At 41.5% G+C, this 23,819-nt stretch overlaps 2 protein-coding genes across 4 annotated transcripts in view; both read right to left on the bottom strand.

Moving 5' to 3' along the window:
* LOC309390752 (protocadherin alpha-5-like) overlaps nucleotides 1-23,819 on the bottom strand; it is a 243,203-nt gene that overhangs the window by 182,968 nt on the left and 36,416 nt on the right. The window lies entirely within an intron of this gene.
* Nucleotides 5,458-7,827, bottom strand: LOC309391634 (protocadherin alpha-5-like; the record flags this gene model as incomplete). The annotated part of the gene is made up of 1 exon (XM_081952304.1): nucleotides 5,458-7,827. The coding sequence occupies one exon, from the start codon at nucleotides 7,825-7,827 to the stop codon at nucleotides 5,458-5,460; it is 2,370 nt and encodes a 789-aa protein (XP_081808430.1).

Here is a 23,819-nt window from a genome sequence, read left to right as displayed (position 1 = left end):
TTGCAACCATACTTGTTGCAATGGGATCCACAACCCACCACTGATACAGACACACTGAATATCTAACCATCATAAAGGAAATTGTACCTTTATTTTTTATAGCTCAGAAGAAAACAATGGTAAACCTGTTAACCTCATTAGCCTGGTGGAAAAAATCATGAATTAGTCAATCCACTAGTCAACCTTTAATCTAGGGGGTCTATCTGGGTTTGTTTTCACAAACCTTTACTTTTTTATTTCTTAGGTAGAGTAGCCTGAATATAGAAACCAGCCAATAAGAAATGTTTGTCCATGCGTGTAAAAGATAGTAATTGTCAGATCCATGAATCTGCCATTCTTCAGAGGAAGGGGGGGGAGGAATTGCAACGTCTTACATTTATGTGCAATTCTCTTTTAGATGTATCTTATGTTCTGCATTGCATTCTTGTATAACCTTTCACCTGATTTATAAGATCAGGAAGTGGCCCCTCCACTTCCTGGCTATTTCTCACCTCTTGGGGAATGTAAGGGATGGGTGGGCCATGTGTACAGAAGAGCCAAAGATGGCCCTAAGAAAGCTTTCTTATCTCTTTCTCAGAACGATCTGGAGAATAACATTTTCACACTTGCGGATTGGCTGAATCCACATCGGACTATTGGGAGAGGTCTTTAATTCCTTTATTTCTAATTGTATGCCCTGAGTGACCTCAGAGCCTGCTTTGAATTCACCCAATAAAAGGTTTCTTTTGAAATGCTAAATTTCAAGAGTCTTTACTTTGTTGAATAAAGGCTGGGCCTTACAGTAATTGTTCACTGTTCTATCTCCTCCACCCTGTGATCAAGAAAACAAGTTAAAGGTTTCACTATACTACCTGTGAAAAATAAGCCAACAGCTAATGTTGGTACTTACGTTAAGACTCAACAATCAGTTGGTTGCTCCATAGAGCTGAGCTGGAATGGGAGTGTCTGCCATTTCAAACACGTCACATTGAATAGTAGTTGGGATCTCTATGGCTCCACCTTTGTAATGTAATTTGTTTAATGGGAGCTGCTTTACAGATTGGTAGGCAAAATCATCCCAAAATTTGTTAATGCCTTTCTGAGCCACCTCAATATCCTTCCAATATTGGGTGAAATGCTCTCCCATTGCTTTTAACAAGTGTCAATATTCTTTTGCATCTGCAAATACTTGTTTGTTGTGTATAGGTCCAAAACAAGGAAAGGGACATCCACTACCTGAACAACTGCACTACAAGCCATGTTACCTTCCAGCTGTGGACCCACCTTTTCATACTTCTTAACCAATTGACTGCATCCAGATGGTGTTGCTCTATGTTCATGCTAAAAATGAATTTCAATTCTTTTGGCTCCTTTAGTGCTGCTGTTTTGCCTCCCTGATCACCTTTTTATCATCTGCCTCTCTGCACATACTTATTGCTACATCTTGAGGCTGGTGCAGCATAACCCTGGATTCTCTGTTAAGATCTCCTTCCAACCACAGCTCTAAAGCATGGGCTTTGCTTTCTGCTTCTCTGCCTTCTCTTCCACAATCCAAGGCACATGGTCTCCTTTCTTCACTTTTTGTTTTGCTCAAGTCTTGAAGCACTTGGAGGTATGCTTGTCCTCTCCAGCTCCATCATCTCAAAAGCACAGCATGAATCCACCTCAAAGGTCATGACAGTTCTCAGTAAAGCTATATATTCTTATGGCATTTGCATTGCTTGCATTATCTAAAAATTCAGCAAAGGCTTCAAACAAGAATTCATGAATGGTTTGTCTGTCAGCCCCGAAGACAGCTTTTCCGCTTGGGCACATGGATGATTTAAGGGGCTTCAATTACTGAGATTCTGCTCCCAACAATCAGCTCCCAACAATCAACTTGGAGGCCACCAAGAGCTACACAAAGAACTTGTTAGTTCATGAGAAGGGGAAAGCTAAGTATTTGCAACACTGTAGATAGAAGACAAACTTGCTTCCATCAGGTGCTTCATATAACTTAATTAATCTTTGTAATGTCTATGGAAATTCTCAATCATCCAGGTCATGGTTGTCCCAAAGGTGCTTTTCAAAAGACCATATGACATTTAAAATTAAAATAAAATAAAGAAATAAAGTTTAAGTATATTTGTAGACCATAATACTATCCCAACTCAGTTTTAGTGTCCTACATGGAAAATATTACAAAAGCATATGATGGAGTTCCATCTGACAGATATATGGTGATTTTTTCATCTGTCCAAGCAAATAAATGCATAATAAATAATTTGTAAAAATAAAATCAGGCTTGTTCTTGGTTATTCTTTAGTAGTCCTATTCTTAAATCATTGAATAGATAAAGATGTAGTAATATCTGATCATGTTCCAATAGCATCAACAATTATTATAACACAACAATTACTTTTCTTTCAACGTGGCATCAAAATAGATCTTACTAAAGGAGCTGTTTTTAATGAAACAATTTCTCTCCCTCACTGAAATTATCATGTACAATGCTTCGAGGATGTACATTCAAAGTTACTACAATATTGCATGCAGCAATCATATCCCAAAAAAGGATAAAATATTGAAGAGCACATATAACCCACATGATTTAGGCTTGTCCCACTATTATCGCATTTTGGTTTAATACTTGTAACTTTCTTACAATGGTTTTGGAAAGAGAAATACGGATAAAAAATAATTAGAACTATATACAAAAAGCTGAATATATCACCATATTAAGAAATGTGGATTTATCATCTTTATATACATAATATAAAAACTGGTAGATTTTATATACTATATAATTGAGGATTAAGTATTGAAGTTTCAACTATATTGTTTCCATTTTCTTTTTTCCTTTGTTTTAAATATTATTTTCTTCTGGGCTCTCTCTTTCACCCACTCCATCCCTCCCCTAAAGTGTCAAAAAGAAAAACTATTTTAGCCAGATAAAGTTGTGAGCCTTGGAATCTACCAGCAAATATAAGCCACAGTAATTTGATTCAACATACCCATATTTTTCGGAGTATAAGACGGACCAAGGTTTTGAAGAGACAAATAAAAAAAAGTATTTTGCAATCTGCAAACCTCCCAAAAATGGCCCATTTTTTGCGAAAACGGATCTTTTTTTTTCAAAAAAAGGGCATGAATAGCTCTTAGGAGGCTTGTAGAGTGTTCCTGGGGGAGGGAGGCAAAAACGAGCAAAAAACAGGCCCATTTTTTGTCAAAAAAGGGCATTAGGAAGCTTATAGAGTGCTCCTGGGGACTGGGTGGGGGGCAAAATTGAGCAAGAAATGGCCCATTTTTTGCTCATTTCTTCCCTCCCCAGCCCCCAGGAGCTCTCTGAAAGCCTCCTACAAGCTATGCAAGCTATTTTGGTGAAGGGGTGGGGTTTCAAGAGGAAAAAAATGCTGTATTCAGTGTATAAGATGCAGCCAGATTTTCAGCCTCTTTTTTGAGGGAAAAAAAGTACATCTTATACTCTGAAAAATATGGTACTTGTCTTCAGTTTGATGAGTTGCTAACTCTTTGGAAGATAAATTCAAGATTCAGGATCTTGACAGATTTGAGCCATGGGCCCTATCCAGTGATGGGATTCAAATAATTTAACAACTGGTTCTCTGCCCTGATGACCAGCTGGGTAGGTGTGACTCGGTGGTCATGTGACTGGGTGGGCATGGCCAACTCAATGTCACTCATGTCAATGGATGCTTCACCTTAGCTGTTACAATGTAATAAGGGTTAACTGGAGAGGCAGATTCTCTAAGCAGGGCAATAAAATTAGACTAGAAACAACACCAGAATGTTTCTTTCCTGCTTTCCTTACAGGATTAGCCATGTAAAGTGGGGAAAAAACAAAATGAGATTTCTTCCAACAACCAGTTCTCTGAACTGCTTAGAAAGTTAATAATTGGTTCTCCTGAATAGGTGCAAATTGGCTGAATCCCACCACTGGCCCTATCCCACAAGATGCAGTTCAGTGGTGAGAAAAGTAAGATTCTACACTTGGGCAGGAAAAACCAAATGCACAGGTATGGAATAGTCAGTACTTGGCTCAACAGTAGTAATTGTGAAAGAGATCTTGGTGTTCTAGTGGGCCATCACTTAAGTATGAGCCAACATTGTATTGCAGCTGCCAAAAAAGCCAATGCAGTTCTAGGCTGCATCAACAAAGGGATAGCATCTACACTGTGAGAACTGATAATATCAAACAGAATAACAGAGTTGGTAGATCTTGGAGGACTTATAGTCTAACCCCCTACTCAGTCACATGACCACCCAGACTTGCCTGCCCAGCTGGTCTTTAGGACAGAATACCGGTTGTTAAATTATTTGAATCCCACCACTGTTTATGAGCATTTTAGAATTCAATGGTTATTTCTTGAGCTCCATCATTTTCAGCTATGTAGGTTTGCAGACTCAGAATTCCCTGCCACCTGCCCTTTGCTGACACAAGGTTGGAAAACACTGCTGAGTCTCCCCAGTACCAATATCAGGCTTTCAAAACTATAGATCCCCTAATCTTATTTTGTTGAAGGTTACAAGGATTATTTCATCTATTCTCTCAGATTATTCATACAGCTACATAACATAAAGACCTGGGTTTTCATAAAATACAATTCTTCCCCACTCTCAAAACACATGCTACGTTGACACCATTCTCAAAGATTTGAAGAGAATTATAGAATGTAAGCAATGGTGGGTTGCCAATATTTTTACTCCAGGTTCGGGAGCGCTCCTGCGCATGCTCATGCACAGAAGCATCCAGGCAGGTGGGCAGAGCGTCTCACCACCACTACTACCATTTCGCCCGATCTGGGCTAAACCGGGAGAAACCCACCTCTGAATGTAAGGATTGGTATAACTTTGGCTTAGGAACCATACATGATTCTTTCCAACCTCAAAAAGTGTAAAACTGCAGATACTGCAATAGAAAGAGAATAAAATAATCCACATTGGTTGTTAAGGTGACAGGACCATTCTAGTTTGAAGTAGACAGCTGCAGTACAAGGTGATATTTGATCATTTTAGGAATGTGACTATCCAGTTACCAATTAAAATTTATTATATTATATTATAAATGTATTAATTCTACCCAGTTGTTAACCCCTTTACAATATTATATTTTCTATTTTTAAATTTAACAATATATTAACAAGATATAAACTTCCACAAACAAACTTAAAAGGAAAGTTCTGTGTCATCTAGCAGATTAATAAAGTTGTAAACTTTATGTTACCCATAAATATTGTCACAAAAAGGGGCAACATACTAATTGATTCCTCAAATAGCAAAACTATCAACAAACAAAAATCATTCTATAACTTACCTATAATTTACTATCAAAGATTTACTATCTTTGCCCATTTCTACACTACAGCCCCTCAAATTGGAAAAATACATTTATTTAAAAAGTATTGATGATTTGTAATTCAATTTATTTTCTATCAGTGCCTAAACCTAACAATTCAAAAACAACATTGTCCCAAGACAAATTCAAAATTGTAAGCATAGAAATGAGATGCTGAATAAGATGACAAGGACTGCAAGAGCTGGACTCACCTTTTTAGCAAAATCTGGAGGCGCATCCACCCCATTGATAAGTTCCCCATTATCTGCAAAGACAGGAATATTGGGACTGAAAATCATGAGATCGCTCTTGGCACCAGCCTCTGCGCTCACACCTGCCAGGATGTGGCTGTGACGATTGGAATAGGACCAGCTGCCCACCTCACTGGCACAGACCAGGGTGGCCATGCCAGGGCCATAAACTATGGGTTCCTTTGTCTTACAGTGGCAACGCAGGGCCATGTAGATGAGAGTGGCTAGCAAGAAGAGGCTGGAAACAGAGCAGATGGCAATGATCAGATAGACGTTGATCGAGTCCACCAGGGGAACAAAGCTCTTCCCTGACCTTTGAAGGTTAATATCTGTTTTGACTGTCTGACCACTTGTCACAAGTGAAATACTCAAGGTGGCCGTGGCTGACAGTTGAGGTGTTCCATGATCCTTCACAAGAACCAACACATTCTGGATTTTGCTGCCTTCTGAATCATCCAGAGAATATTTGGTACTCACCTCACCGCTATACTGCCCCACAGTCCATGGACTATTGCTTTCTTCAACCAGTTCATAACTTAGCCATGCATTGTATCCAGAATCCGCATCCAAGGCATGGATCTTGCCTACAATATGCCCAGGCATCACTGGGACCACTAAAAAAATTAGGTTCTCTTCTGATGATCTTGACACAACAGGTGCGTTGTCATTCTCATCCATTACAAACACTTGAACAGTTGCATTGCCACATAAGAAGGGAAGTCCAGCATCTTTGGCTCTCACCTGGAACTCCAGCAGTTTCAACTCCTCATAGTCCAAGGACTGCAGAGCATAGAGTTTTCCACTCTCTGAATGTACAGAGATGTAGCTTGACAATGGCCAAAGCTTCTCATCTATCCAATAGGTGATCAGACCATTCTCAGCTATGTCTGGGTCTGCAGCAGATATTGAGAAGATGTGAGTACCAGGGGGATTGTTCTCCTTCACAAAGACTGTGTAGAATGACTGTGGGAAAGCTGGAGCATTATCATTTATGTCACTCAAAGGTACCAAGAGGGTGATACTAGAAGACAGTGGTGGAATGCCTTGATCTTCCACTGTCACAACCATTCTGTACTCAGTCACCTGCTCCCTATCCAAAGCTGATCCAACAATTAGGGAGTAGTAATTCTTGAACGTGGATTCGAGTTTGAAGGGTACTCCGGTGGGCCAGAGGAAACAGTTTATTTGTCCATTGTTGCCGGAATCCCTGTCAGAAGCACTGATGATGGCTACCACAGTCCCTGGAGGGGAGTCCTCTGGCAATGGCACAGAGAGAGAATTCACAGATAATTCTGGAATATTGTCATTTATGTCCAATACTTCAATGAGAACTTTAGAGTGCCCTGATAATTGAGAACTGCCTTTATCTTCCGCTACAATTGGAAGTTCATAGAACTTGCTTTCTTCATAATCCAATTTTCCAATCACTCTAATTTCCCCTATATCAGCATTTATACTAAATAGCTTCATGACATGTAGAGGTGCTTTATTACTAAAAAAGTAAGAGATTTCCCTATTAATCCCAACATCTAAGTCTGTAGCATTCAGAGTAATAACTAATGACCCACTAGTTATATTTTCTAGCAACTTTACCCTGTAAACAGATTGGTTAAACACAGGAGGGTTGTCATTGACATCCAGCACATTGATGACTAGCTGAACAGTTCCTGTGAGTTTTGGTTCACCCGCATCAGTGGCTGTCAGTACTAAATGATGCACAGGGCTCTCCTCTCTGTCAAGTGGAACCTTCAATAGAAGTACTACAGATTTACTCTCATCTTCATCATTTCCTGAATCAACAGCAAAATGGTTGTTTGGGCTGAGCTTGTATGTTAACTCAGCGTTAGTACCAATATCTGCATCAGAGGCTCCCTCTAAAGGGAATTGGGTTCCAGATGCTGTTATGAATTCTGCTATGTTCAGGATCTGTTCCCTGGCTGAAAAGATGGGAGCATTGTCATTCATGTCTTTGATTTCAACCTCCACATGGAAGAACCTCAGAGGTTTCTCTACAATCACCTCCAGATGAAGGACACAGTCTGCATTCTTGGCACATAGCTCCTCCCTGTCTATCCGGGAATTTACAAACAAGATCCCATTCTGCAGGTTTACCTCAAAATAGTCCTTCTCTCCTTTGGACAACATCCGGAACATCCGAGGCACCAGCTTGCTCACCTCCAACCCCAGATCCTGGGCGATGCGGCCCACAAAGGTGCCATGCTGGGATTCCTCCAGCACAGAATAATGGAGCTGGCCGCTCCCCATTTTCCAGGCAGTGTGGAGCAGAAGCAGCTGCAGCAGCCCCTTCGGCCAGGTAAGCATTGCAGACACACCACCAGCAAACTCTTCTTTCTCTAAATATCTTGCCTTAAGGGTGTCAGGAGCAGAGCCCACCTACCCCAGCCATACTGGCAATGCGTTCATAGGTTGAATCTTGGCTTGTTGGGCTTTCTCTGTTGTTCAATATTTCTGTTGTGGATCCAGTTGGCAGGAATGTCTGTTCCTTTAAGGGAGGGACTCTGCATTTTCAGTTTCACTTAGAGGATTTTCTTAGGAAACAGTGACCTCTTGTGACTAAATTTCACAATGAGAAACTGTAATATTCTTTCCTTAAGGCTTCAAGGGCTGTTCCTTCCTGTATCTCTGGTGTGTGGTTTTCCTTCTTTTGGTCTTTAAATATTATATTCATTTAAATCTTATACTGATGCCTTGGTACTTCCTGGCCATGTTTCCCATTGCTCCCAATAGGTGAGCACAAGACAGATGGGGGGAAGTTGAAGTAGTTGCAAACAATTTGAATCAGACTTTTGACCAAGATGAGAAACATTGGAACATTAATATTATTGGAACATTAATTTGAAAGAAATTATGAAAGAAAGACTCATAATAGTATTCCAATGCTATGAATGCAGAAGTACTTTTCTAGTTTTATTTCTGAGTCTTGGCTGGATATGCAGCTCTTGAACCTTTTAGGCAAATGACAAGCAGGGCAAGTTCCCAAAACTCATGTGATGTCTTAATTGGCTTATTCCTGAAATAGATTATATGTTACAATTAATCTAACCCATGTATTTCATATGATCCCTGTTTAGCTTATATAATTTTGTACTAAATCTTTTGAGAAAGAGAAGATACTGAAATTCAAACATTTACCCTTTTTATTTTATTTCAAGTAACTTAATGAGTCTGTTGCTAAATAACCTCACATAAGAATTTTCCATGTTTTCCTTTATGCACACACTCCTACAGAAAAGCTGAACATCTAACCATCATAAAGAAATATTTGCCTTTCATTTTCATATCTCAGAAGAAAACAATAGCAAATCTATTAACCTAATTAGCCGGGGGGGGGGGAATTCATGAAGTCAGAACCCACAGTACTATTTCCTCCACCGCGGGATCAATTAAACAAGTCAAAAGTTTCTTCTGCATGATATTCCTTCAGCTTCTTTAAAGATACTATTAAATGCGCCCACAATCAAGTTTCTTATCAAAGAGAAAGGAACAAAGCACAAAACAAATAACTCAGACAACACATTATTAAATCAGGGGGAGGGGAAATAAGAAAGTATGAAAATGTAAATATACAGGTGGAAAAATGATATGACTTAACAAATGTTATATAGCAATTATAAGGATATATATTTAAGAATGAATTTGAAAGGAAAAATAAAAAAACTTTTTTTAAAAAAGCAAGTTTCTTATCTCAACATTAAAATCATTTTTTAATTTCTCTTTTCTTTCCACCCAATAATCCTTATTGTCTTTATTAGCACTTTTTGAATTTATCAGGTACTAGTGTTATGGTTCTGAGTAATGGCCCAATCAATTCAGAACTTTGAGGCTGTGGCTTTTCTCAAAGATCCATTTTATTGGGTATATCATATCAGCACGGTTCAAATGTGAAACCAACTCTAAATATTTCCCATGTTTTCAGAATAATAAAATGACTAAATATCACCCACCCCCCTAGTGTCACTGGTCACATTAACCAACCAGGTAGATGGCAGGCTGCTCAGCTACTCCCTCCAGCCATTTCGAGCTTCTATTGGGACAACCTTGATTCCCATGGGCCTTATTGCTGTTATGTCTGGCACCTGGGAGGAAATTATCCCACACCTTGCATTTCCCCCTCCCCTCATGCAGAATGTATGGTAACTAAGAAACGAGCTAAAAAGAATATGGCGTCAGCTAAACTCATTTTGAGAGTTGACAACTATATCGCCCAACATTGGCTATAGTACTTGAGAGGGCTTTAAATGTAATGCAATTATTACTTCCTATATTTAGAATTTTTTTTTAATGCAGAAGAAACTTTCTTTTACCTTTTTGGCTGGAAATCTACCTGGCACTGAAACAACTTTGTGGTACTCTACATGATGTGAAAAGTAATTCAGCCATAACCAGAATCTATTCCCTGGAAACATTGTCATTAACGTCTTTGACTTCAACTTACACATGGAAGAATTTCAAAGTTTCCTCTACAGTCGGTTCAAGAAGAACAACACAATCTGCATTCTTGGTACACAGTTCCTCCCTGTCTATCCAGACATTACAAACAAGTTCCATTTCTTCAGGTTTACCTTAAACTGGAAAAGAGCTGATGTGATACCAACGTACAAAAGGGGGTGTGTGTGGACCCAGGAAATTATAGGCTAATCTTCTTGATACCAATACTGGGAAAACCTTGGAAAAGATAATCAGGCAAAGGATTTGTGAGCATCTAGAAATGAACAAAATGATTATAGGTTTATTAAAAGCATATCATGCCAGTCAAACCTTGTTGCCTTCTTCGATCAAGTGATTAATTTACTGGACCAGCAATGTGCTATGGCTGTGGTATACTTGGACTTGTGAGAAAAATATAGATGTGCTAAAGGACCACAACTTAAGTATGAGCAGGCTGCCAAAAATCTAATGGAGTCCTAGGCTGCATTAACAAATGTACATATAGTATCAAGATCACGAGAAGTGATAATGCTACTTTATAATGCACTAGTGCACTAGTGAAACCAGACTTTGAATACTGCAAACACTTCTAATCACCACCACCCCCAAATCCAGTGTGCAGAGAAGAGCAACAAAGATGATAAAGGGTCTAGGGGCTAAATCGTACAATGAACAGTTGAGGGAGTTAGGGATAAATAGCCTATCAAAGCTGATTTGGGGGGGGGGGGGGACATGATACTGTAACTGTCTTCCAGTACTTAAAGGGTTGTCACAAAGAAGAAGAGATTGACTTATACTCCAAAGCAGCAAAGTGCAGGATAAGAAGTAATGGGTGGAAGCTTGTTAAACAGAGATCCAAACTACAGGGAGAAATTTTCTAGAATAGCTTTTCGCAGACTTGTGAGTGCTCCATCACTGGAGGTTTTTAAAAATAGACAGCCATTTTCCAGGACAGTATAAGGTCTCCTACCTTGAGCAGGGGATTGGTCTACAAGACATAAATATAAATAACAAGAAAAAAATTAAGGAAACAGTCAGTCCACTAAAGAGAGAAGAGAGCAAGGAAGTAAAAGGCAGCAGAGAGAATACAGAGTTGCTTAAATCAATCATTCTTTGCATCGGTCTTCACGCAAAAAGGAATAGTAGTCCAACCTACCAAAAACATAACTGTAAAAGACAGACTAGAAATAAAAGTTAAAATAAGCAAAAAGATGATAAGAGAACACCTGTCTTATCTTGATGAATACAAATCACCAGGACCTGATGGATTACATCCCAGAGTTCTAAAGGAGCTGGCAGATGTCATCTCAGAATCACTGTACCACATCTTTCAAAAATCCTGGAGCACCCGGGAACTACCAGACATCTGGAAAAGAGCTGATGTGGTTCCCATCTTCAAAAAGGGAACTACAAACCAATCAGCCTAACATCAATACCCTGGAAGATACTGGAAAAGATAACTAAAAATATCTGCCAACATCTAGAAACTAGAAAAGTAATAAATAGCAGTCAGCATGGATTTGTTAAAAACAGATCATGCCAACCAATCTATTTCATTTTTCAACATAATGACTAAATTAATAGACCAGCAAAATACTGTGGACACAATAAACTTAGACTTCAACAAGGCATTCGACAAAGTAGACCACAATCTACTTCTTTGTAAGCTATAAAAAAGTGGGATAGATAGCATCACCACCAGATGGATTCGTAACTGGCTAACAAACCATACTCAACAAGTAGTCCTTAATGGGTTCTACATCTACATGGAGGGAAGTAAACAGTGGGGTACCACAAGGTTTGGGCTTAGGCCTAGTGCTCTTCAATATATTCATAAATGATTTAGATAAGGGAATAGAAGGGGAACTTACCAATTTTGCAGATGATGCTAAGCTGGCAGGAATAGCTAACACCCTAGATGATAGACTCAAGATCCAGATAGATCTTGACAGACTTGAACACTGGGCCCTAGCTAACAAAATGAAATTCAATGTATAGAAAAGTAAAGTCTTACACTTAGGCAAGAAAACCCAAAAGTACATATATAGACTGGGTGAAACCAGGCTCAATAGCAGTAACTGTGAGAGGGATCTTGGAGTCTTAGTGGACAACCAGTTAAATATGAGCCAGTAGTGTGTGGCCGCAACCAAAAAAGCCAATAGAATCCTAAGTTGCATTAACAGAGGGACACAATCAAGATCAAGTGAGGTACTAATACTACTCTATAAAGCCTTAGTAAGACCACACCTAGAATACTGCATTCAGTTTTGGTCACCATACTATAAAAAAGATGTTAACACTCTAGAAAAAGTCCAGAGAAGAGCAACCAGGGTGATTAGGGGATTGGAGACTAAAATATGTGAAGAACGTTATAGGAACTGGGCATGACTAGTCTAGTGAAGAGAAGGACCATGGAGACATGATAGCAGTGTTCCAATATTTGAGGGGTTGCCACAGAGAGGAAGGTGTCAAGCCATTTTCAAGGCACCTGAAGGCCAGACAAGGAATAATGCAGAGGTGGGTTCCTGCCAGTCCTGTCCGGTATACCAGAAGAGGTAGTGAAAATCTGGCATACTGGACTGGACCGGTAGTAATGGTGGCTTGGCCATGTCCCCGAGCCTCCATCAGAAGCTTTTTTAAAAAAGCTCTTTTTCCTTGCCGGTTCAGGCAAGGGAAACGAGGTTTTAAAAACTAAAAGGGGGGGGGAGGGGGAAGGAAGGGAAGGGAGAAAGAAAAATAAATAAAAAGAAAGAAGGAATCTCACTTTTTAATCAGGATTCAGCAAAGTAGAAAAAATGCTGTTGCTTTAAATTGGAACCGAGCATGCCTGGCTGTGGAATTCTGGGAGTTGAAGTCCACAAGCCTTAAAGTTGCCAAGGTTGCTTTGCTGGCTGTGGAATTCTGGAAGTTGAAGTCCATAAATCTTAATGCTGCAAACTTTAAATTGAAATCTGCTTTAAATTGAAAAAGGAAGTTTGAAAAGTGACATTTAGCAGTTTGTTTCTGGGTCAACTGAACAACAAACTGGATAAAAGGTAGGATTCCTATATGGTTCTATATTTTTGAAGTTTTGGGGTTTGTGCAATATAGGCTTTGTGTTTCTAAAAGAGTTTGGATCATTCCCTGCTTGTGAATGGAGCCAAACTTTATATAGGCTCATTATCTCATTATCTATCTGGCAGGCATGTGAAATGAGCCTTTCTGGGAGTAATATTTTATTGGGGGGGGTTTGCTTCCCCCAGAGGGAAGGGAGAAAGAAAGAAAGAAAGAAAGAAAGAAAGAAAGAAAGAAAGAAAGAAAGAAGAAAGAAAGAAAGAAAGAAAGAAAGAAAGAAAGAAAGAAAGAAAGAGAAAACAGCATGGCAATTTAGGGCTAGAAGGCTATTCAGAGGTCATCTAGTTAAACCCCCTGCTGCAGCAGGAAACCTTACATTGTCTGGATTATTTTGATGCTTCTAACAGAGAGGAAAATTGCCAGAAAGGAGAAGGAGTTTACTAGGACAAGGCTGCCAGAGGAAGATAGAGATAGTCCTTGACTTTCTGGGAGGGGGGTAGAGTGAGAATTAATACAATAATGGAGGCAGAAGCCTTCATGGAAAAACATAAGAACCTCCTAGATGAAACAAGAGACACTGCACAAGACAGAAAGGGGGAAGGAGCCATGGCTCAGCCAACAGACAGGGGAGAAGAGACAGCAATGAGACTTAGGTCACAGAAATGATTTAAAAACACATCGCAATTGCCAATTGGGAAGACCAAATCCCCCTATAATTCTAGGTTCCTGCATCATTTTCAGTTTAATTCTAGGTTTTTTACCTTGCCAAATAAATTTTGAGACGGCTTTATTCATTTCATTAAAGAATTTCTTTTCCAATCTTACAGGAGCCAATTGAAATAAAAATAGCCATTTGGGGAGAATACACATTTTAATAACTGCTATTCTCCCCATAAGGGAGAGTTGTAGGTTCTTCCATCTTGGACCATCTGTTTGTAAAGGTGAACATAGTTGTCCTCCTTTATGGAGCTACATCTCCCTGTCAGCCATATTCCTAAATATTGGATTTTTTTTTACGGACTTCAGACCCACTAGATGTTCAAGTTGGTGGTTCTGTCTTGTGGTCATGTTTTTAACCAACATTTTGGTCTTATCTTCATTAAGAAGTAGACCTGCAACGCTCCCAAATTCCCTAATTAGTTCTAACAAATGCGGTCCTGATTCCCTTGGTTCCTCTAGAATGAAGGCCAGATCATCAGCATAGGCTTGCACCTTAACCTCCTCCCATCTAATCCTCATTCCCTTTATCTTGCTTTTTCGTCTTACTTCTCTCAGTAGAGGTTCCAAAGTCAAGACAAATAAGAGCGGGGATAAGGGGCAACCCTGTCTTGTACCTCTGTGAATCTCGATCTTCCCTGTTTGATCTCCCTCAATCAATACCTTTGCTGTTTGTTTTTGATATATGGCCTGAATTGCCCCAATAAATTTTGTGCCAAAATCCATATATTCCATCTGGGATATCATAAAGTCCCAGGAGACTTTATTTTGATATATATAAAATAAGAGAGAGATGTAAGACTCCGGGGAGGTACCAGCTTCCTTATGATGTAGCTGTCAAAAATTTTCTCCACATTTATGTACCCTTTTCCCCAAAATATTTGAAAAAACCAATAAAACTTTTTAATTAAAAAAAAATAGGTAGCAAAGAAATTTGAAACCCACCACTGGAATAATGGAATGGATGGAAACTGATCAAGGAGAGCTTCAACCTAGAAATAAGGATATTTTTTCTGACAGTGAGAACAATCAACCAATAGAACAGCTTGCCTTAGGAAGTTGTGGGAGTTTCATCACTGGAACCTTTCAAGAAGAGACTGGACTGCCATCTGTCAGAAATGGTGTAGGGACTGTTTGGGTAGGAGTTGGACTAGATGACCTACAAAATACTTTCCAACTCTGTTAATCTGTAATCTGTATCTGAACCTCTGAGATCCCTTCCAGCCCTATGATTCTGTTTGGTGTTCCATGTACAAATCTGCCCAATAATACCAGCTGGGCAGAAGCCAAGAAAGACAATCATACTATGAATGCCATGAAGATATTTACAGGTAATAACCAGCACCTTGGATTAAGCAGTCCTTATACAATGTAACCAAGGATGAGTGATTGTCTCAAGAACTTCCCACTCCAGGTAATTGGCACACAAATTGGATTTCTCCTAAGGTGTGCATCTGCCACCAGATCCTTAAGCAGGAGCCATGAGCCCTACAAACTCCCAAATTGTGATTCAGTCCCAAAGGGTAAAGGACTACTGGTGGTTCTTTATTTACTACCATAACTGAGACTGGAATCTGTTGAGTGAAGCAATCATTAAGGTAGACATCATTACAACTTTTTCTTCAACAGTAATCGTGGCAGTCATGCAGTTATAGTCATAAAACAATCTTGTGGGTCATCAAATGAAAAGAGACCCTGGTAATTAAAGACAGCATAGACTATGCACAAGTGTCTCACAGTTTCAGAGCTAAAAATCCCTATTAAATCCAAGCAGAATTTTCAACCAAAAGCAGAGAGACACTTGCATGCGCCTTGTGACAGACCTGTGCCATATCTCCCAGGGTCTCTCCCTAGGAGGAACTCTGCATTCCATATCTTACTACCAGTTTCTCCCCTCTGGGGCTGAAAATCCTCCATGGTTGAAAATCCTGCTTGGCTTTGGGATGGACCTTTTTCAGCCAGTCCAAGAAAAAAGAGGGAGTCCTCTTGGCCAGTAGTAGAAGCTTGCAACCTTCCCTGCTGGCTTCCCCATTGAATTTCTGGAAAGCCAGCAGGAAAGATTGAAAATGGTGACACTCCATAGTCCAGTTCAAAGGTTTCCCTGGCCTAGGTTTTGCTTCTCCTTTAGATTTTAGAAGATTTGTAATGGGCAGAATGATATTAGCGAACGAGGGCATAAATTGATGGTAAAAATTTGCAAATCCCAGAAAACTTTGCAATTGCTTGTGGGTGCAAGGAGGCACCCAATCAGTAACAGCCTGGACTTTTGCCGCATCCCTCTCGATGCCTTTGGGGGAGATATGGTATCCCGGTAATCGATCTTCTCCTGATGAAATTCACATTTAGACAATTTTGCATAAAGTTTAGCAGCTCGAAGTTTCTTGAGGACTGAGCATACCAAAGTCACATGTTCCTCACATGTTTTCGTGTAGATAAGGATGTCATCAAGATAGACTAACACGCCCTTGTACAGGTGCTCATGCAAAACTTCATTTATTAATTGCATGAAAACTGAACAATACAGGTGGCCTAGCTGGTTTTATGAAACCCCTTTTAAAGTTTTTGTCAATGAACTTTCGTAATTCCTCCATTTTACGTGGGGTCATCGAGTATATCTGGGGCTTAGGGAGTTTCTCCCCTGGGATGATTTCAATGCTGCAATCAGTGGCGTGGCGGGGGTAGTTTGTGGGAGGCCTTTTCACTGAAAACCTCCCTGAGGTCCCAATATTCTTTGGGGATTTTCTCTTCTCCTTTAATATTTTCCTGCACCGCGGCAGCTAGGTTCATTTTGGCATTGGCTATGTGGGATGTCCTCCTCTCCCCTTCAGGGAGTTTTGTGGAATGAATGCACAACCACCCTTTCCTCCAGTTCACGTAAGGGTTCCATTTCCGTAGCTATGGTAATCCCAGTATGATGGGCTGATCCATCCCAGGTGCCATGATGAAACTCAAGGTGTCTTCGTTGACCCATCCAACTGGCAAAAGGCAATGGGCACTTTCAAAGTCCTCAGTCTTAAACCCATTTTCTCCACCACCTCCGGGCTCATTACACATCGGGTGCATCCAGAGTCTAAAAAGGTCAGCATCCTCCCCTGGGTTCCACTTGATGGTACTTTTTAATTCTACTGGGATGATCATGGGGACCGATCGGGGACTCACCGAGTAGTCATCATGTGAATCATTTTCACTTTCTCCCATGAAAGAGGAGGGTTCCTTCTTCTCCTGGCCTGGAGGAAGGACATCAGCACCTTCCATGCCTTCCAGGGCAGTTTCACAGCATCTCCCTAGCTGCCAGCCAGGTTCCTCCCCACCAGCCGGGGTCAGGATATGCACAAACAGCTCACAAAACTCCTGTGTGTACTCAGTCTTAGGCCTCCCCTCCTGGGTTAAGGGATTCATCCTGCTTCTTGCCTTTTTATTTAGGAGGGGGTCATCAAAATGTTTCCTCAGGGCAGTCATAAATTCCTTGTAATCCCTCAGCAGAGGGGGAATCATCATTATACAAGGCTAACATCCAGGCAGCCGCTTTGCCTCCCAAAGCCATAGTAACACTTCTCACTTTGGCAACTTCCGATGAGAAAACTTCCCCATACTCTTGCATATAATCCCAAACTTGCAGTAAAAAAAACCCCAGTTCTTTGGGATCTCCTCCATAGTTCACTACAAGTGGAGGAATCTGAGGCATTTGGTGCCTTTGGAGGTTTTCCCCCCTCCTTGGGGGAGCTCGAACTACTGCTGCTGTGGCCCCTCCCTCTTGCCCAGCTCCGGGATCTGTTCCCAGGGACGTTTCAGGACTAACCAGGACTTCTGCTCCCCCTCTGCCTGCTCGGCTAATCCACTCTCCCTTCCAGTGAGACTTACACGGACGCGGCATCGTTCCCAAGCCTCCTGAAGAAGGTGTAAAGCATGGGTCATCATGAGTTCCTCTCTTTCCGCTGCCTGCCAGTCATCTTCTGGTTTTTGAATGGTTGAGACCCTTGCCATTCTCTTCTCCTGCTTGTTGCAGGGGTTAGACATTTGGGTGTTCCCCCCATGGAAGCTTTTAACTCCGGGATGGTTGCGAAGTGTGATCTTGCTTAATGTCAGGCATGCCTCCTTCAATATCCAAGAAAGAAAAACCTCAACTCCATGTTAATAGAGATAAAATACTTTTACTAGATATGAAGTGAAAGCAGCTAAAAGGAAAGCAAGATCTGAGCCAGAAAGGGAGGGGAACATATACATATCAAATGTTTACCCAGCACCCTCCCCCCAATTCCCCAATCCAGTGTCCAATCTGCAACTCCCCAAGGTGTCATGTGGGGTGCATCTTCAAACAGCCTCATCAAGTTGGTATGTGAGACGGTTGGCCTTGACCAAGTCCAAACATCAGCCACCAGCATGCGCAGAAGATGGTGAGAACAAGACTCCTCCAGTACAATATTATTCCCTTCCCCAATACCATGCCCCACCAGTTCCTATGGCAGCCGATAGTAAGCAAGCGTAGCAAAGCAGCAATAAGCAAGTAACCAAAACAGAGGCTGACAGAGAAAATGAATGAGTACTGTGTTGAATGTTATTGAATATTTACAATTTCATAATAAGAAGCAAGCAGCTCTAATATTTATGGATGCAGAGAAAGTTTTTAATAACTTAAATTGGGTCTTGCTGTTTAAAGTTTTGGAAGTCATGGATTTTGGAGAGAAATTTATCCAAGGGGTTAAGGCAATATAACCATCATAGCAAGCAAACATTATAGCAGTAACAATAACATGGTTGAAGGACTGGATGGAGTTATAAAATAAAAGAATCTTGACCTTAGAAGTCCATGATTTGCAAGGATATTGGCATATGTTCCTATGGGATGATAAAAACAAAACACACAAATACTTTCAAAAACATCTAATTAGAAACGCACTATTGCAAAACTGGCTCAAAATTTAAAAAAACACTATGTGAAAATCCAGAATTGGCTATCCCCGACAGAAAGGACGACGCACCCAAATTTTACTGATATGAATAAAGTGCTAAGATACAGAGACTTAATTAATGGACAGGAAATTTAAAAACAGTCGAAGAATTGGCAGAACAAAACATGAAATCAAAGCTAAACACAATAACGATACTAAACTATACCGCATCCAAATGGAACCACACGAATTAGACAAAATAATTCAAAGCACAGAAAGAAAGATGATAGGGAGAATATATAAATTTCTTCTGAAGTATAAAATGGAAGACGAAATTGTGAAAGAACAAATGGTAAAATGGGCACAGAACTTTGGCTACAATATTGAATTAGATAAATGAGAAAAATTTTGGGGACAAATTTAAAAATGACACTATCAGTTGCATACAAAGAAAACCAGTACAAAATGTTTTACAGATTGCACCTAGCACCAGCAAGTCTAGCAAAAATCTCAGCAAATATTTCACCAAAATGTTGGAAATGTGAATTAACACAGAGAACGTATTATCACATATGGTGGACGTGTGAGGAAGTTAAAAAGTATTGGAAAAAGATTAAAAATTGGCTAGAATCAATAACAGGAGTCAAAATTGATTGGACACCAGACGTATTTTTACTAGGAAAATTGACAACGAAATATAAAAAAGAAATCCAGTATTTAATTTTACACATAATTACGGTGGCGAGGATTGCCTTCACTCAAAAATGGGAAAATAAATTGATACCAAGCGAAGATGAAATAATAAGAAAGGTCATGGACTGTGTCGAAATGGACAAATTAACAAAAGAAATCCAGGGAAAAGAAGAAACAGAATATTATCAGATATGTGAAAAATGGTATAGGTGGATGGAGGAAAGAAACAAGGATCAATGAAAGAAGCCAATATAACCCAAAAATAGAAGTTAAGGAGAATATATATGTGTGTGTGTGTGTGTGTGTGTGCGCGCATACGTACGTACGTACGTACATACGTACATACATGTTCTGACCCCCCTTCCTCCGTTGCCCACACAGCACACACACTCCGGAACAGTACAAGGGAACAAGGTTTATTACACGAACAGACAAGAGGTTTCGTGGCAGCAAGCCACCAAGACAGAACTCACAGGGACAGAACACAAAAGCAGCTATCCAGCTTGCCAGGATCCCAGACTAGAGTTGCTGGCATAAGTCCTTCGTTGACTGCTACGCAGAGCCTCTCCAGAGTCAACCCTTTTATAACCTAAAAAGGGCGTCTCCCAAACAGCACCTGAGAGCTCTTTACTGCCTATAATTACGCCCACGCTCCTTGCGTCTGTGGACGCGCCGGAAACGGGCATCTAGAAACGCCCTGCTAAGTCCTGAGTCACTGTCCTCCCCGCTGCTCCAAGGCAGGGCATCGGGAGTCCTCCTCCTCTGGCTCTCACCGCTGCTCCATGCCTCTGGCGCCACCTGGTGGCCGACCAGACTCTCGGATTCCTGCTCAGCCTCCGAATCCTGTCCAGGATCGCCCATCTCCTCTGGAGCTGACTCGTATGGACTATCACTCTCGGAGTCTGGTGGCAGCGGCACCGGCTGGGCCACAACACATACATATGCATGTATGTATACATACATACATACATACATACATACATACATACATACATACATACATACATACATATATATATATATATATATATATATATATATATATATATATGTATTTGTGTTACAACCCCTGGTATGCCCAAATCTGCCTAATATGCAATACAGCCCAGGTTCAAATCCCAGTAAGGGTATGGCTAGCTGATGAGAGCTAAATAGCTTGAAATAGATCTTTACTACCGTGTTTCCCCGAAAATACACCATGTCCTGCTAATAAGCCCACGCCTGGTTTTTGCCTGGTTTTTGAGGTGGGTGTAAATATACGCCCTTCCCCGAAAATAAGCCCAAGTGAAAGGGTGCCATGGCAAGTACAGAAGGAAGCCCTTCCCTTCCCTAGTCACCTCAGCGCTTCTCAGCTCCTTAATCGGATCAGTTGAGCTGATCCGGCTTCCATTCAAAAAACAGCTGATTTGCGGGTGCTGCTCAGGCCGTGGCCTCCGGCAGGTGCAGCTGCCTTTGCCATCGATTGCGGCCACAAAAGCAGCAGGAGGCCAATAATGCACCCGACGCTCCTCGCCCCGGCCTTCCGAAGGGTACTGTAGCAGCAGCTATCCACAATTTTTAAATCATTATTTCGTCCCGACCCACGTGGCCCAGTGAGCCACGTGGATCGGGACAAAATAAGGGTAAAAAAATTGTGGATAGCTGCTGCTACAGTACCCTTCAGAAGGCCGGCTTGAGTCTCCTGCTGCAAAAGTGGCTCCGCCCGAGATTGCTTTTGGGAGAGGAGGCAAAGGGGAAGCAATCAGCTTCATCTCGCCCTTGCCCTCAACCCCCCCTTCGGCTGAGCTCAAGCAGAGAAGTGGCCCGCAGGGTTTCAGGAGCAAAGTTGAGGCTGACAGGAGTCAGGGCAGGGGGGAAAGTCCAGCGCTCTTCTTTCCTTGGAAACGGAATCTTGGGACTGGGAAACGGCATTCCCAGGAAGGGTGGGTATGTCGGTATGTGTATAAAAAACACAAAGCGAGGGAGCCAACAGCCGCGGATTAAGGAGCTTTGTGAAACGTTACGTCTACACTCAAAGTTTGGCAAGGAAGGGAGAAGAGATACTTCCCTCTCTTGGCAGTGTTTTGCTTGAAAATATATGAGAATCGGCCAAAGAGAAGGAAGAATGAGACCTGCGAGGAGATACTGCTGCCTGCAGAGGCACAGACAGAGCGAATTTCATTGAAGACTTCTCCGGCCAGCCCACAAGACTATCTGAAGGGGGAGGGGGAGGAGATTTCCTGCATGTTGGCAGCAGCGTCTTCTCACAAGGCTTCTTCTGACATCCCCAGTTGTATGGATTTCCATGCCTTCCTTTATGGGATGTTGCTTCGCCCCTGGGACATCGGGAGAAGCCCTGTGAGGAGATGCCACTGCCAATGTGCAGGAAATCCCCCCCCCCGCAGATCATCCTTTAAAAACGTAGTTTCACCAGGATGAAGAGGTGGCTGGAGGCGGCGTTTGCATCGGGTTGGGCTTTCTTGGCAAGGCGGACAATCTGGGGAGCAAGAGATTTAGGAAGCCTGGGCTGGCGTGTGTCCGTTTCTCCAGTGAAGCATCTGATTCATCCCCAGGGGTGAACGTTTCACCCTTTGTCATCTCTCTGCCCTGGCTTGGAAGCTGCAGAGGAAGCCTGCTATGCCCGGGGAGGGGAGGGAGAAATGACAGCAAGAGGAGCACATCTCGCTCCACACCTCTCACTTCTCCCCCACCCCACCTGCCACCCGTCTCGCTAAAAAGATGGTGGGGAAAGGAAGCAGCCTAGATTCTGTTAGCATTGGGGCGGGGTGGGAGGAGTTGGGCTGCGAGACATGTGTCCTGCCCGAGACTTGCAGCTCCGTCGTGTTCCTTGCTGTTTTGCCCAGGGAAGTTGAACTCGCGAGATTTTTTTTTACAGGGTGCTTCCCTGGACAAAACAGCGAGAAACACGACGGAGCTGCAAGTCTTGGGTAGGACGCGTATGTCGCAGCCCAACTCCTCCCACCCCGCCCCAATGCTAACAGAATCCAGGCTGCTTCCCTTCCCCACCGTCTCTTTAGCGAGAGGGGTGGCAGGTGGGGTGGAGGAGAAGTGAGAGGTGTGGAGCGAGACCTGCCTTCTCTTGTCGTCTCTTCTCCCCCCCTCGCCGGGCATGGCAGGCTTCCTCTGCAGCTTCCAAGCCGGGGCAGAGAGGAGGCAAAACGCTCACCCCTGGGGATGAATCAGACGCTTGACTGGCCCCACGCCAGCCCCGGCTTCCTAACTCTCTCACTCCCCAGATTGTCCCCCTCGCAAAGAAAGCCCAGCCCGACGCAGGGCGGTAACAGGACACATCAGAGCAGTGCCGGCCACTCGCTCGGCTGGCGCAAATAAGACTCCCACCCCACCCACCCCCGATAATAAACCCAAGGCCATATTTCGTGGGTCAAAATAAAATAAGCCCCTGGCGTATTTTCGGGGAAACACGGTAGTCTCCCTTTATTTATTTATCAGCACAAATACAACACACACACACACACACACACACACACACACACTCAAGAGAGTTTAAATTTATTAGAGGTACTCACCCAATATATCCGATAGATGAGTAAAATAAGAGGGTTAAAAATGGTGAAACCCAAATGAAATATGTTAGGGGAAATAACATGAGAATTGTACCGATTTGAAACTGCTATTAGAAGGAACAGGAAGTTCCAATGTATTGTGTAAATGTAGTGTACGTCTAAGCTCTCTGTGTGTATTTTGTATGTTTGTAAAAAGCAAAAAAACATCATAGCAAGCAAACATTATTGTTAATGAAGATTTAACTAAAATGTGAAATTCAAAAGAATATGAGACTATCTCTCCTGTTATAAATATTAGTGTTAGAAGTTTTGAATAGCAACATCTGACAAGATGAGAACATAACGGGCATAAAAATCAGAAAAGAAGTTTATAAATTGAGAATGTTCACTGATGAGTTAGATATATTATAGATTGATTGATTAGCTTATAGGTCATACAACGTACAAGGTTCAAATACATATTACCAATAAAATCCTGTACAAACGATTTAAAATAAGAGTAGGATACAATACAGCAAAATACAATAATTTAATACATAGATATGTAAAATAGAATAAAATGACATAAAATTATATTTCTGTATCACCCCTGCAATCTACCCCAATCAGATCCACATATGCCAATCTCAGTCGGACCATTTTAGTCAGAAATTGTGCTTATTAAATCTCGTTTTCAAATTCTGATCACACATGAGGTATGTTGTTCTAATATGGGCCTCCCAGTGGGCCTTATGTTTAATATGTGGATCATGGTACTTATCTCTCAGCCCCTTATACAGACAGCAATCAAATAATATATGAGTCAGATCTTCTAACTCTTTCCACTCCACAAATATATATCCATTTATTGTATGGGATAGAATGGAATCTCCCAAATCTAACCATTGTATCAAGCTGTTCAAATCTTGCTCAGGTAAATCTCTCCCTGAGA

The sequence above is a fragment of the Natrix helvetica genome (assembly GCF_964273705.1).
Source record: "Natrix helvetica genome assembly, chromosome: 4".
NCBI lineage: Eukaryota > Metazoa > Chordata > Lepidosauria > Squamata > Natricidae > Natrix > Natrix helvetica.
The sequence above is the reverse complement of the archived record's forward strand: the minus strand, read 5'-3'. Positions and strand labels throughout refer to the sequence as shown.